The sequence below is a fragment of the Gavialis gangeticus genome, unplaced genomic scaffold (genome assembly GCF_001723915.1).
Source record: "Gavialis gangeticus isolate Ggan-Ray unplaced genomic scaffold, GavGan_comp1, whole genome shotgun sequence".
Lineage (NCBI taxonomy): Eukaryota > Metazoa > Chordata > Crocodylia > Gavialidae > Gavialis > Gavialis gangeticus.
Genome location: NW_017729012.1, coordinates 138,644 through 154,593, shown reverse-complemented (window position 1 = coordinate 154,593; position 15,950 = coordinate 138,644). Strand labels below are relative to the sequence as shown.

General features: G+C 46.3%; 1 protein-coding gene and 1 long non-coding RNA gene across 3 annotated transcripts in view; one reads left to right on the top strand and one right to left on the bottom strand.

Moving 5' to 3' along the window:
- The first annotated feature begins 691 nt into the window (after positions 1 to 691).
- The window catches only part of LOC109293194, a 20,861-nt gene continuing 5,602 nt past the window's right edge, over positions 692 to 15,950 (top strand). The window contains exons 1-3 of the long non-coding RNA XR_002096263.1: positions 692 to 704; positions 4,108 to 4,111; positions 12,601 to 12,613. This is a non-coding gene — a long non-coding RNA (uncharacterized LOC109293194). The remainder of the gene's footprint in view (positions 705 to 4,107; positions 4,112 to 12,600; positions 12,614 to 15,950) is intronic.
- NFS1 (NFS1, cysteine desulfurase) overlaps positions 10,172 to 15,950 on the bottom strand; it is a 39,419-nt gene continuing 33,640 nt past the window's right edge. Inside the window, exons 10-13 of one of the 2 annotated variants that reach the window (XM_019511000.1) lie at positions 15,519 to 15,600; positions 12,864 to 12,947; positions 12,647 to 12,754; positions 10,172 to 12,111 (exon numbers count right to left, since the gene is read on the bottom strand). In XM_019511000.1, the coding sequence (XP_019366545.1) occupies positions 12,048 to 12,111; positions 12,647 to 12,754; positions 12,864 to 12,947; positions 15,519 to 15,600 (338 nt within the window). In that variant the 3' untranslated portion in view covers positions 10,172 to 12,047. The remainder of the gene's footprint in view (positions 12,112 to 12,646; positions 12,755 to 12,863; positions 12,948 to 15,518; positions 15,601 to 15,950) is intronic. The other variant, XM_019511002.1, reaches the window with a different exon arrangement.

The following is a 15,950-nucleotide window of genomic DNA, read 5'->3' as shown; positions in this document are numbered from 1 at the left end:
CCGCGGTGGCGCTCGCCTGCTGGGCGGGGCCAGGAGGCGCTGCTGCCAGCCCCGCCCCGCTCCGCCCCGATCTGCTGGGTGCCCGCAGGTGCTGGACGACGCGCTGCCGTGCTAGTGTCAGGCTGCTGGGATGCCCCAGGTCGCGCTGCCTGGCCGGCCCCTGCCGCGACCGCTTCCATCTCCATCACGCCCCACAGGCTGGGAAGCGGCGGCCTGGAGCTGCCTCCCTAGAAGGCTTCTTGGCTCCGGGTCGTTACCCCTCTGCCCTCTGACGGGACTAGCGGTTCTGGAGGGCTTGGGACCTCCGCCTCTGGTTTCCGGGCTGAGCTCCGTGTTTTTCCGCCTTCGCCCGCGGTCCTGGGCCTGCCTGATGCCTCGCCGGCAGCCTTAGCCTTCTAAACTGCAAAATCCAGTAGACTTCATAAGCAAAAGCACCTGAAAGCCCTTCCTCCACCTCCAGGTAAAGTACCGCTAGGCATCACAGTTAGGAAAATACCGGCATACGAAGCAGGGGTGTCAAACGCATTTGGCCCAACTGAATGGCCTTACGGACTGCAACTCCCCATGCAGGATCCAACGTGTGTTAGGCCAGTCTGGGACATGTGCTGCACAGGGCCCCCCCAGAGTGGCTTAAGGGGTGCCACATACAGCACAGGTGCAGGGCTAAATGGAGTGGCTGTCACATGCAGTATGTCCTGGGCCCTGTGCACTGGGCTGGTCTGGTGCCTGGTGAATGCAGTGTGGGGGTCAACTCTAGACCCAGGGGCAGCATGGGGTGGGGGGAGAGGTTGGCAGATGATGGGGCTCTGCAGACCACACTCAGTCCATGGGCTGCATCTTTGGCATCTCTGATTTAAAGTAGAAGCAATTCATTATGAAAAAGCATTACTATTTGACTAGTTATATATTCTACTAGCTTTGAAATGATTGTGGAAGGGATCCCATTTCTTATTCCAAAGAGAACTTTCCTTCTCCCTTGATTCCATTCAGTCTCCACATGAGAACCCCTGTTATACACCCATTAATGACATGTGTTTCCAATCTGAGCTAGAAAGTCTTAAACATACCCTCAATAATCCATCACTCTGGGCTCCAGACCATTATTCACAGACAAAAGAGAAAATATATATATTAATACAGAGTTAAGGGATCTTAGCAATGTTTTCCGCCTTTCTAGACCACAGAGGACAGCAAAGTTCAACCTCTGAAAAACCATAAAGGTAAAATAGATTTGGTAAGGTGCTGGCAAGGGTATTGGGCTGTTTGTGTGCCACTTGTAGGGAGTGCATGCCTTCTTCCACTCTAGGCTGAAATACCCTTATCCTCTTCTCTCATGTTTGCACAGAACTTTTCTTCTTCGAAGGGTGCCTCAGGCTCTCTGTTACTTTAAGACAGCAAGAGCTGAGGTTGAGCCTCAGGTGAGGAAGACTGTGAGGGAGAAGCTGCAGGAGACAGGCCCAGGGAAGCAGGATAATCCTCATGTGAGCAATAGGAAGCCAATTGCAGGGCTAGCTGCTCCACAATGGGATTGTAGTCTGGAGTCCTCCAGGGGAGACAAAGCAGTGCTACAGGTAAGCTTCCATGGAGACCAGTTGATAAGCTCTAATTAGAGGGTACCTGCAGCCAGCTCTGTGACATCACCTAAGTGGAAAAGGGCAGGGCCTGTGAGAGAGAAACAAGGGCTGGAGTCAGTCTGGCCCTGGAGGCTGAAAAGGGAAGAACTCTGGTGAAATACCAGAAAGGGCTTTGTGTGTATTTTGTGTGTTTTGCGTGCAGTTGCAGACATCGCAATGGGTACGGGTGGCCAGTGGGCCTTTGTACGGGTGCGATTTTTTTTTTTTTTCTTTTCTGTAACAGGATTGGTATATATATATATTTACATGGTTATATACATATGTGTGTATATGTATGTATATAAAGCCTATTGCTGAGAGAGACTTGTGCATAATATGCCTGAAAGCAGCAAGTGAAGGGATTGAGGACTAGTAGCAGACTAAGGCCTATGGCTGGGTAGGAGTTTTGGTATGTAGCCAGGAGGTTAGAGACTTAGTTATAGCCAGAATGTTTATGTTTTTGGTTTTAGTTTTAACTGGTGGTTTGAGTTTGGGACTGTTGGGGGAGGGTGGAGGTTCTAATTGTGTCTGGGGGGTATGGGGGTGTCTTGAGCTCTACTAGGGACTCAAGGCACAGGGAAGGCTTAGCCAGAAGATGGAAGCTTGGAAAAAGTGGCCAAAGACTAGCAAGGATGAAAGCCAGACTGGGCCAAGGGGCTCAGCCTGAAAAGGGTAGAACCAGGGCCAGGGGGCCCAGCTCCCAAGGAAGGGTGGTATTGGGGCTAGAGGCTCAGAGATCCTAATGACTGACAGGGCTGAGGCTGAGGTAGCCAGACCTGAATCTGGAGGCTTGCAGCTAGAGAAAATGTGTGGAAGCTGAGAAAGCCAAGGCCCTAATGAGGTAGTAATAGTACAGTAACTGTAAGGCATGGGTATTGGGGAGCCCACATAATAACTCTTAAGGTTACTGGTACCCTGTGGGGGGCAGGGGCAGGTCAGGAGGACACACTTAGCTCAAGAGGGGCAGAATGGAGACCAGTGAGGTCCAGGAGGGACCTGCTGGTGACTAGGAGAACTGGGACTTGCTCTAAGACCCTAAGGCATCTTCCCTTTTGATCAAACAAATACATTAAGGGGTGGTGAGAAGGGGAGGGCACCCTAGAGCTGGAGCAGGGAAGGGTTGCAAGGTTCCTGAGGGATGTCACAGCTGCTCCTGCAACCCAAACCTTGCTACAGAACCCCACGCACTATTTCCATGTTATAATTGTTTAATGTGAAGTGCATTTGGTACACACATATGTAAAGTCAAATCCAGCGCTGGATTATGACATGCTGAGGCCATAAACTATGTCCAGCTTAAGAGGCCCCATATGATTAAAATAACCCAATGTTTGTATATATTTTTGTCATATTAGAATGAAAATGTCCATATTTAGACAGTCATTGTCCCATATCTCCTTTATTTACCAGCCGATTATTATAAAACTTGATATTGAGTCTTTTTTTTTTTTCTTATTTAGAGGCCTCTCATATTGTGAGGCCCTGAACTGTAGCTTAAGCCTAAATCTGGCACTAGTCAAATCTGCATTCATTTGAACCTTACACGGTGGTGCCCTCTTCCCATTCTGTAGCCCAGAACCACTAAAAGAGCTAGCCAGGGCCTCACAAACAAGAAGGCCCTCATATCTGTGGTGCTCACAAGGCTGTTTCTGGGGCCTGGTACCAGCTGTCAAGCTTCTGGATCTTTACTTTCCAGGCTTCCAGAAAGGTCAAGCCAGTGGTTTCACAGGTGTGCAAGATGCAGGCTGAAATTACCATTTGGCACTGTACCACTCTAGCATCCAGATGCACCCACAGTGGCTGCCTCTATGCTTTGATGCACTCAAACATACACTCCAGAGTCACCCAGCAGCTGCTCAGCCAGTTGAAGAGCTCCTTCCTGGTATCAGGTGTAGACCTTCAAGAGTTATGGGAGGAGTGGATGGACCAAATCTCCAAGTAAGACTGGGATAGTTACTCCCTTCCAATCTGGGGCTGGGAGTGCCATGGGGAACATTCATGTCAGCCGGGGAGCAGGTGGGAGACCCTAGTGTTGTATACCTCAACTGCCCCCCTAACAGTCGTGGGGGTAAGCTATCCTCAGCAGTCCAAGACCCTCTGCAACATAATGGAGCCTCATCCATTGCAGTTGATGGTCAATGTGTACCAGATACAAGGAAATGTGGGTACCATCAATGACCCCAATATATTTTTGGAAGCACCCCTCTTCTTGAACTCCTCCAAAAATGGAGATTCCACAGTTATCTCTAGGCAGTCTATTCCACTGCTTCACTGTTCTAAAAGTGAAGATTTTTTCCCCCTGATATCTACTATAAGCCTACTTTGCTGTAACTTCTAGCCAATGGTCTGCATCTTGCTGTCTGCAGCAAGAGAGAAAAGGTGTTCTCCCTCTTTATGACAGCCCTTTAAGACTGCTGCTTAAGATAGCATCCTTTTCCTTGCTATCCCCTCTTAAGCACTTATTCAATTAATTCATACCCATCAAAAGGCTCAGCTGAGTTTTTTGGCCTTTTTTATCATCTCTTTTTTGCTGCCTCCTGTCCAGAATGTTCTTGGAGTACTCTGATTGGTTGTTTGAGTAACCAATCTGAGTGCTCCAAAGAGCATTATGGACAGACAGATGGGTGGACTAAGCCCTTTATTATATTAGAATGACAATCCTTATTAGCTGTCTGGTTGCAGCCTAATTTTGTGTGAAGACTGAGGCAAAGTAGCTGTTGAGCAGCTCCACCTTTACATTTTCTGTTAAGAGTTCACCCTGGTTATTTAACAGTAAACCCAGAGCTTTCTTTGTCTTTCTTTTCTGGCCAACAATTATAGAACCTCTTCTTATTGTCTTTAACTTCCCTCACCAGATAAAGCTCGCTTTTTACCTTTGCCGTACTGATTTTGTCCCTTTTGTCTCTTGCTACTTCCCTGCGTGCTGCTTATTCTTCCATTGCCTGTATACTTTCCTTTTGCACGAGGCCTTCTAGAAGCTCCTTATGTAGCTACATTAGTTTCTTGCCATTCTTGTGTTTCCATTGTAGTATAATATAGCTTCAACTTAAAAACGTTAGTAGTAATAAGGATTGATATAACCAAATATATCAGATATACTTTTTCTGTAATAGAAATATTTGCATTATATTTCTGAGTTGTAAGAATGAAGCAGCTTTGCCAGTGAAAACCATAAACCAAGGTGAAAAGAAAACAGTACAGTGGAAAGCAGCATTCCAAGATAGTGAAGGAAGGAGATAAGAAATTCTCTACCAAAAATTTTAATTTTCACAAGAACATAAATACCATCTAATTGACATGTTCTAAGACTAGAGAGAAACTGGTCCAGTCTGATTCCCAAAGTTTCAGTGAATCAAACATTTTTAATAAACCAATCATAAAATGTGTTGGAATAAGCCTTGTATCAATATGGTATGTAAACTGGAGAGGAAAATTGTAAATACAAGAAAACTTATTGCCAGTTTGTGTGCCACTTTTCTCTCCTTAATCTCCCCAAATGGGATAGGTGAGAATCTGTATGGTGCAGAGGGCCAGTAGCTAGGCAGACATAAGCGGTTACTAGCAAATTGCCCATGAAGATGATGGGGGGGATACCCCCCCCAGCCCCATACCACCCACCTACTGCTCTGGGTCCATGCCCAATCAACTCTCTTCCCCACCCCCACCACTTGGGGTCCAGCCCCCACCCTGGTGCTCTGGGTCCAGCCCCGCTCCACCCACCCTCCCCACCACTCCAGCTCTGGCCACACTCAATTCTCCCCACCCCCTGGCCACTCCAGGCCCAACCCCACTCTACCCCTGCCTCCCCTGCTGCTCTGGATCTAGGCCCACTCTACCTGCCAGTCCAGCTCCAACCCCGCTCCACATCAGCCTCCCTCCTCCTCTGCCTGCCACCTTCCTCTCCCTGCTGGCTGTTCTGGGGGCCAGTGGGGGAGGTGCCACCACTGTGATTCTCCCCCTTTGCCCTCAGGCAGCGAGGCAGGGAGGGAAGTGCTGCTGCTTAGGTGGCTGGGGTGTGTTCACTGCCGCCACAAACTTCCCTGGCAACTTGGGCATGCACAGCCTGGGCTGCACAGCCAGTAACTGCCCACCTGCTCAGCAGCGCATGCGCAGTTGCCCGAAAGTGTTATAGACAGACAGACACACAGACTAAACCTTTTATTTTACAGGTTTCCCTCAATTTATGCTGTACATGCATTCCCAGAGAACAGCGCACATATTAAACCCACTTTACAATGTAACATATAGGGATAGGTTGCCATGGCAGTGAGGGAGGGAGGGAATGAGGCTGGGACTAGGGAAGGGGCTGGGGGAACGGTGCCACTCCCGGGGCTGCACAAGGCAGCAAAACAGAGGGAACAGAGCAGCACTCACCCCAGCTCCAGCTGCAGCAGCCCTGGGAACAGCTGGCACCAGCTGCCTGCAGCCGCTGGGCTGCACCGTGCTTTGCCTGTCCCCAGTCACCTCTGCTCTTGGGCTGCACCGTACCGTGGTGCAAGCAGCTGGTGTTGGCTGCTCCCAGAGCCACTGCAGCCAGGGCTGGGGCAAGTGCTGTGCCCTACACCGCCTAGGGCTCCACTTGTCCGCACTCACCCCAGCCCATGCTGGAATGGCCCTGGGAGCAGCTGACACCAGCTGCCTGCACCACGGCATGGTGTAGCTCAGGAGCTAGGGTGAGCCCAGGTGCGGGGAGAAGGGCATGGGTGTCAGGGGGCATGTGCCCCCCCTTCCACCAGTCAGTGACTGGGCAGGGGGGTCCCCTGGTGGCCTACCTTGCTGACTGGGGGAGGGGGGCTGGGAGTGGTCCCCGGTGGTCCATCCCGCTGGCCGATCACACCCACTGTAAAAGTGGCCACACCACTTCCAGAACTCCTGCCGCCACTTCTAGAAGCAGTATGGCAGCTTTTGGTGGCAGCTCTGCTTCCCAGCTGGCACTCACTGGGAAGGGGGCACTGTTGCTACCACCTGCCCCCCTGCCTGCCAGCTATACAGGGAGCGCAACTGGACAAGGGGTGCACCAGCACTCAGGGGGTGCACATGCAACCCCACGCACCTGCTATGCATCACCCCTGGGGACAGGTGAAGCATGGTACAGTCCTGCAGCTGCAAGTAACTGGTGCTGGCTGCTCCCATCTTTAACAGACCCTAATCTATATCTTTTCTTGGGGTTTGTTAGTACATTAATCATGTACTCTCATGATCTGGTGCTTCTGAGTTGCTGATAACTCTAAAACAGGCAATAGTGTCTAATGGAGAGTGCCATCCACCGCTTGCACCAAAATTCATCCTTCCTAAACAAAGTATGACCAATTAAGGTAACATTACAATTACTTTTCTTTTCCTTGCATCCTTTTTCACATTGGTTCATTTTTTTTCCTTAAGACACCAAGACTTAGTTTGCATTTTTCCTTTGACCTCCCCAACACCTTACATTATTAAATGTAATGCCCACACTGTTGCTCCATACAGTCTACAACTGAGATTAATGGCCCCTCATTCATCTGTGAAATATAGGGTGTCCCATTTGAAAAAGCTCTCCCCTGCCCGGTAGGCTGTAACCCAGCTGCCACAGAATCTGCAGCCCATGGTTCACTTCCAGTATTTTTTGCTATCTCACTTCTCTTGTCAACACAACTGGAAGTATACCTTCAAAATTTTTTAATTTTGCCCAGATTTGCATGCATTTTCATTATTGGATGCTGAAATGGATACCCATAGAAAAGACACCCAAATTTTGATACTTTAGGGCATGGACTGCTACAATATTCAAAGTTCTCCAAGTACCATTAAAGGGCTCTAGCAAGTGAGAGTGGAGACATGCAGTGGATTAAATCAGTGCTTCTCAAACTACCTGATGTGGCGGACTGGCAATTTTTTTTCCAGTGCCCGGTTTAGCCGGTGGCAGCAACTGCGTGCAACAGCGCTACACAAATGCGCAACCGGCTGTTTCTTTCTCTTTCTTCACCTCGCATGACGTGATGTCACCTGGAGTGTTGGAATGTACACACTGTGGCACTATGACATATCAATGTTATGCTTCTGAAAATATATTTCTTTCTTTCCTGGCAACTCGCTGCGGACCGGTGACCAGTGGCTCGTGGACTGGCACCAATCTGCAGACCACCACTTTGAGAAGCACTGGATTAAACAGAATTAGTTCAAATACAGCCATTGCATTTCAAAGATGACCCCCATCCTCCCAGAAGAAACAGGAACAACTGCTTTGTTGTGAAGCGCTTCATCCTCCCAGAAGAAACAGGAACTGCTTTGTTGTGAAGTGCTTCATGTTATTTTTGCATGCTCCAACAGAAAGCAGTAGAAATTGGGTCTTCTGGCATCCCACAGTGCTTTGCTTCCACCCCCACCCCCCCCACAGTGCTCTGAGGACGTGCTTCCATTACCTACTACACTGAACTCCTGGGTCATAAGACCTGCCTGGCTTATGATCTCTACTTTTTATTGGCAGGCACAGAGGTATCCTTATTTTGCTGGAGGCAAACTGGGAGATTCTCCTGCCCAGAACAGTGGAACAGTGTTGAAGACCCATTTCAAGCATGTCAACAGCAGCTGTGTGCACAATGTTAGTGCCACTATCTTCATAGATGCAGCAGAAGTTGTCTACTAACTGGAAACAGACTGATGTGAGGGACCTCTTTGCCATCTAGGGTGAAAGGGACACCTAACACTCACTCCAGATAAGCCACCATACCTATGCCATCTATGAATGTATTACTTCCAAAATGGCTCCTTGGGGGTGCAACCAAGATTGGCAGTGCTTTGACAAGGCCAAAAAGTGCTAAAAGTGCACAGTATAAGAAGGCCCAAGATGTCAGTCAGGTCTCAGATGCTCAGAGGGTGACTTGCACATATGATTTAGGAGCCATCACAGATTCTGGCAGGGAATTAATGAAACCTTACTTCACCAGCAACTCTAGGGTTAACCCTAAGGCCATCAAAGACTCAGAGGGGTCTGACTAGGAAGATACTTCAGTTTCTGCCCCCTTCCATGGCTCCTACCCACCATGACTGAGAAGCAGGTACAGGATAGACTGGATAACTTTTTTTTCCATTTCCTTCTTTTCAGGTGCACCACTCTGGAGGCTTACCATCCCCCTCCATTTGAGATGACACTGATATTGACCAAGGGGCATGCACATTCAGAACAGGTTTATTCCTAAGTTTTCATCCAAAATTTTGAATATCCAAAACAGACCTGAAGAGTAAGTAACAACCAATTTTATATACTGTTTTTCTCCAAATATGTAACTGCCACCAAACCATGGAGAAGAGAGAAAAAAACCTGCCCAAACCTGCAGCAGCAGGAGACCTGCCTGCTGCACCGGAACCAGCAACACCAGGAGGAAAAAGGATGCCGCAGGAACCACATTTTATCAGCAGCTGTTTAGTCTGAATCAGACTGCTCTGCAGCTGCATGGGTATTTCTGGCCTGCCGTGAAGACTGGAGGGAGTGCAAGATGGGCGGGGAGAGAGCACCCACATGCAAGAACACCGGGAGGCTGAAGGACAGATTCCAGAGGATGGGGAGCTGGCTGCTTGCTAATGTAGGAGCTCAGAGGGACTCCAGTAAGCCAGGAGACACCAGCATTGAGCCTGCAGCAGGAAAAGCGGCAGAAGCTGGTAGGAAGCCTTGCCGGGGACAAGCCGGCCATGGGAGAAGCAGCCATACTCAGTTTAAGGTTCTGGTTTGTTTTTTCCATTTTTTCCCTGTTTCATGGTGTTGGCCAGAGGGCAGTTGGCCAGGCTGGACCCCGACTTCAAGACCAAGGAGGGGAGGAACCAGCGATGGGCCAAGGAAAAGGGGAGAGATGCGGGGTGGATGCCATGCTCCCATACCCAGGCCCACATAGCGAGTTAGGGCTGAGAAAAGGCCCACATCCAGAGGTGTGCAGACCTGGCTGAGAGGCGCTAAGCCAGCATGGAAGCGCCCAGGGCTGGGGGACGTTCACACTACAGTGAGGCAAGCCTAGCCACATTTTTTTTTTTTTTACTTACATTTTTGTTCCAGAGGAAGCAGGACCCTGCGAAAAGGGGAGAGCCTCTACAGTCCTCTGGGTCTGAGTGCGCTGCAGCAGAAAGACTCCACCTGTAGGCTGCAGGGCCTAAAGCACTGAAAGGACTTACCTGAATTCAAGTTGAATGTCCTGTGTCTTCTGTAGTTCTTTTCACATTCATGACACTTTGACAAGGGACTGTTCAGGCTCCGGTGCCTATCATACAGGGGAGACAGGCTCAAAGCGACCATGAGGCAATAAGTCCCCCAGTCAGATCCAAGGTGGCGCATGCATGCAGTATAGGGGAGGTAGGAGCCCCAGAAGAAGGATCTGATGCTAGGAAGAGGATGCTAGACAAGTTGTGGTGGAACTGAACACTTCCCAATTAAAGTATCAGCCAACATTAAGTCATGGCAGGCGAGAATTGGGTAGTTTGGTGGTAGGGCTAGATCAAGTGTACTTGCACCCCCAGAGCCCAGTCCGGTTGGGCATAGGGTTGCGGCCCTATCCTGAGCTGTGCCGACACACAGACTGAAAATTATCAAATTTAAGTCATATAAAAGATTTATAATTTAGGGAGCAAAACAGAACAATTTAACAAAAATAAGTTTTTAAAACAGGCTTGCAAAGTATTATTACATGGTTACTCCAGCAACTGTATGCAAGCTACAAACAAGCTACACAGAAAAAAAGTACACATTACAATTACTTTGAAAACCAGATAGACAACTGAAAAGTCTTTAAAAGCTTATGATGATGCATTACAAATTGCCACCACTACAATATTAGAACTAGTAAAGGCAGTAACCACTTCAAATGAAAAATGACCCAGCAATATCTGCACCCACTATAAAGGGCTAATTCTATCACTGATGGTAAAAGTGATAAAGCCAAAGGCTATGTGATCAGATTGTGCAGGACTCTACAATACGCCTCATCTTGCAGAGTGAAATTTAGCTTCAAGGAGAGTGCTTTCATTTGTGGTGAGCATCTGAGGTAGACACAAGAGGTGTTTTTTTACTGTCCACAACAGGAGACATGCCGGTAAGATGCCTTAGATCCAGTGCCAAGTAAAGCATTCAATTGTGGACCAGCTATTTTCTGAGAAGTAGTATGCATACATGTAAGCCAGGTAACAAAAAGGCACTTTAGAACATAGCATTAAATTCTCTATCTAAATGTCTTAATGAAGTAAGGAGCTAAAACACTGAAATTTAATTAGTTATTAAAGATGCCCTTTAACTGAATAGAATAGATGCCATACCTATACATGTCTTCAGTAAAAAGGGAGTTAAGCATCAAGAAGTCTCCATTGAGTTTCATATATCTGTACCTGCTAGCAAAATATTCAGATTTGAAAGACAAAGCTAAGAAAAAGATACTTAGCCCCATTAAGAAGACTATTGCACATGGTCAGATCCTTAAATGGGAGGAGAAAAGGGCTCCATCACCAAAAAGAAAACAGAAACAGCATTAGGAAATTTACAGTGAATTACAACTGGTGTCTTTTTCTTTCTCACCACTCCTATTCAAACAAGCCATGGGATTCTGCAACCCTCCAAGAAATACATTAAACATTTTTTCTCTTTACTTTCAAGAAAATAGACTTCATGGAAAAGAAACAGTGATGGGGAGAACACAGTGCACCATCATACCCTAGACTGGGAAAGAGAGAAGGATGCATTGGGTTAATCCATGCTGGTCTGTATGAGGATTAGGAAAAAAATAAATGTAAAAAGAGGTAAAACTGCAAAAAAAAAAAAATCACACATTAAAATTAAGTGAAAAGGCAAAACCTCTAGTTAAAGAAAGGGTTCTTAACAGTGTGCAGATTAACTCTGAAGGTATAATTAACACAATGGAGCATCCACCACCACCAGAAGTCCATATATTAAGATTTCAGTTTCCTTAAGAAGTGCTGACTAGCCTTCTGTAAAATAATTAATTTCTGAGCAAACTATTTATCTAAATAACACAGAAAGCAGGTGTTTGCTACTGAGGCTAATATCCCTGTTGCAGATAAGTCACGAAAGTGGAACAAGTTTCTTGGTAATAGAGTTTTGCCATAAGCAAAGCAATTGCAGAAGACATACTGTACCAAGAAGGAATTTCCTAATGGGGGGGATTCTTCTGTACTAAGAAATAGCATGGCTAAAGGATGAAACAACACTCTTACATAAGAAAATAAAATTCCATGGACCCCAGGTCAGAGTGCAACTTTCTCTGTGCGCATGTATAATGAAATGGAAGCGTCCTAACCAAATTTTACCCCCTTTTTAATTTTAGGATTTAGGCTTTAGAAAACCCCAAGCCATCAAAATGAAATTGATTTTAGAAAGTGCCACATGATTTTGCTCAGGAATATACATAATGTACTTGACTTCAAATCCATCTAGTCCAGGGTTAGAACTCAACTGCCTTCTTAGTGCTGGGTCCATTTAATGCTTTTGAGGTCAATTCCATCCTGCACCATTTCCCATAGAGGACTGTAAAGACGGAAAGAAAAAAAAAAAAGAAAAATTAGATTTGATCTGGAACACCAAGAAAAATAGCATTACTGACAATAATCAACAAGCATGATTCATCTCCAAAGAGTTCACCAGGCAGATGGGAGAATTCTTTAAAAGGATAATCCTCTACTCCAAAGTCTTGTACATACCACATTCATTGCTAACTTAACTTAGCTCCACTTTTGATAGTACCCTAAGAATGGTCATGTAGGTCAGATGAAAGATCTGTCTCTGTTAGTATCCCATATCTGGCACTGACAAGTAGTGGGGCACTTGACATGTATAAGACACAGGGCAAGTATGAACTGATCCATCTTTTCAGAGCATCCAAGTCAGCACCGATATTAGCAACAATGGGTGGCTGTGTGTAAAGGGGCCACCAGATTTTAAGTACTTTGTCAAATGGATCTCACTTCTAAAATGAGGACGACACCAGCAGCACAATTTGAGGAAACCCAAACGAAGCCTACAGTATCCAGTGTCCTTTACACTCATTAGAGAAGTGGCTCACCTCATCTCCCTCAGTCTTTTGACATGCTGTATGCATTTCTGTACAGTGTAGTCTACTTCTTCTTCTGTAGTGAAACGACCAATGCCAAATCTAAAACAAAAATAAGACCTGTAAGTGATAACATAGTGAGTGCATGTGGGATAAGAGAAACAAATCCTGTTTTCAGTCTAGGAAAGGGAACAGACTTTGGAAGAGTCCAAAGTTTCATGGTACTTACCTTATGGAGGAGTGAGCCAAGTCTTCATCAGTCCCAATCGCTCGTAAAACATAGGATGGCTCCAGAGAGGCAGATGTGCAAGCACTAACCAAATTATAATTTTACATTTTAACTTTCAATTTAGGATGTGTGTGAGAAAATGAAAAAAGTAACATTCCATACTACATCAATACTCTCTAATAAATAATATTTTCCCTTTAGACTCTTAGGTTTCCATGACTCATCACAAAATTACATTAAGACCCTGGCCCAAACAGCCAGTTAAAACAAGGAGCTGGGATGAGAAAATGAACAGAAATTGTTGCAAGGCTGGGGAATTCCAGGAGCAGCAACAGAAAAGAACGAACAGCAGAAGGCAAGTTTAATAAGGTTAAAGTGTGAGAAAAAGGAAGATGAGGACAGATAAAAAAGCAGGTTAGTTCAAATGCAACCAGCAGCAGGGCTTCCTTCCTTTTTATATTCTTGTCACAAGGTATTTAGCAGAATTTGTGGATTTGTTGGAATTTGACATGGCTATGCTGTAAGCACTTTGCTATGGCCTTGAACTTGCAACCTCTAGGCTATCAACCACGCACCTTAGCATCCACACCACCCCAACACCCAGCAGCAAGGCTGAAAGAGGTAGATATGAAATGAAGATCTGGAGAACAGACAGAAAAAAAGAATAAAGAAATCTTTCAGAGCAAATCAAGGTAAAAAGTGGCAGTGTACCAGTGGACTAATCTGTAAAACAAACTTGGCAATGGCAACTACTGCTTGACCCACAAACAGTAGCAGAATCCAAAGAGCAAGAAACATTTACGAAAAACAGGAATCCTGAGTGAGATCACCCATTTACAATACTCAGCACTTCAAGGAACTTGTGTGTCAGAACTACACAAAGATGGCCAAGTACCACCACCCCAGTTTTACAGCAAGGAAATCTAAGGTACAAAAGGGATGCATTTATAAAGTTCAAACACAAAATATTAGATTTGAAGAGGATTTTAATACATTAAAAATGCTCTGGCCTTTCTTTTCTTCTTAAAGAAATTAAAACAAATGAGTGGCCTTTCAAATGAAAAAAAATGACTAGCATTAGCCATAGCCAGACATACAAGCAGCTTGATGATTTCTAAGATGACCAGGTGAATCATAATTCATAACCTGCATAATGTGGGCTAAAATAACATCTCTCAGTGCAGGACCTCTTGGCAATGTGGTATTCAATTAAGTAGATTTCAAAGGGCCTTTTCTTTCAAAATGCTCTGCTTATAAAATGGATACCTGCACACCTCCCCTAAAAAACGTACATCTGAAAGACTGCTTTGCTCTGAAAAGCAAAGTAAAAATGGTACATTGGTACTATTCAGGGTCTCTCTATTCGTAACAGCTGCTGACTTCAGCACTACAGAGGCTTTACTAGTGTCAGTCTTGCAGAGCCAACACAGCTCTGGGAGTGTACTGGATTCTCATCTTGCTTATGCATCAAACATAAGAACCTGCAGTTTGTGAAGATACCTGTCTAACCCTATCATGTTACAGTTATGCTGTTAGTTATATGAAATCCTATTGAAGCCCAGAGGTTGCACATTTAGGGACGCATTTGGATTGAGAATCTTTATACCAATAATGATGTACAAGACAGTTAAGATGGGCTCTTAGATTTTTAACTGAGCCTACGAGACTGACAGTTAGAAAAAACTACTTTTTTTACTTGTCAACTGATCAGCAGGGATCCTGGTTTTCCCTGATAAAAAAAGAAAGAAAAAAAAAAAAATCACAAATTCTCTGATAAAATCCCCAAAATCCATAATTAAAATTAAAGGCCACCCACAGCTCTCCCCAACCCTCCATACATGGCTTCCCTTAAGTGCTCATAGTGCCACTCGCAGTCCATGTGCAGCTGGCCAGGCACTCCATATCTCTCACCAACACTTCCCCACTCCTGGCTAGAGTGTTCGGCTAGCTGTACATGGACCGCAAGTGGCGCTATGGGCTCTTAAGGGAAGCCATACATGGAGGCACTGAGCCTGGTCAGGCTGATAGCGCTGCTGGCGGTTCATGTGCAGCCAATCGGGCATTCTGTGTCATTTACCAACACCTCCCCACTCCCTCAGCCCCCAGCCAGCTTCCCCCCAGCCCTGGTCCACAACACCCCCAGCCCCCTGCAAGCCCCACTTTCCTTCTGGAGCCTGTAATGTTAGGTAAGTGCACTAGAGGTAAGCCTTGGGACTGACTAAAAGCGTCAGGCCTCCCCCTTCCCTCCCACCCCCTTTGGGCAGGGCTGGGGGTTTCCCGACCCTTTTGCAATCAGTTCTTGCAGACTGGAACTGTGCCAGTCTGCAGAACTCTTTGCGAGTGGGAAACCCATGGGTTTCTCTGCTAAAAGGGAAAATCTGCATTTTCTCTGATAAAGATGGGAAACCTGTGGTTTTCTCCATGTTCCCATGGGAAACTGAAAACCTGGATCCCTACTGATCAGATTTAATCTAGAATCCCAAAAAAACATTTTTAGAGAGAAATGGTATAGCTACATCTCAGACTCATTAAATGCAAGAGCAAGAAGTCATGGAAGAGCCTTTCCCAGGTCTGCAATTCAAACAGTAGGTAGCCTTCCCCTCCCAGGAGTAATTTATCATAAGCTTCCTTTTCTGCATCCAGTATCTCACCTACCTTCCTGAAGACAAAGCCACGTCTTTCAGAGCCATCAGCAGACTCTCCCCTTCCACATAAGCAAAAGATAAATTGATGCAGCCTGTAGTTAAGAAAATGGTGTCAGCTGAATTCAAGGAAAATCCTGTCCCACGCAGGGAGGCTTATTTGGGGCTTGTAGTGTGGGGATGTGTGACAGGATTCTGTTCCAGGGGCAGCCACGACTCCGCCCTCCTCCCCCCCCCACCCCTGGTGGCCACGCAATTCCTGCCCTGGCTCCAACTCTAGGGTCCCCCACCCTTACTCACCCACCATGGCTTTGATGTGAAGATTCGTTAGGAAAGAGGCTGCCTGCAGGTCTTAGAGCAAGCCTGTCCTCATTCCAGGACTGGGTTTCAGCCTTCTCAGCTTCTGCCCTTTTTCTCTTGCTGACCCCTCTAGCTCTAATTCACT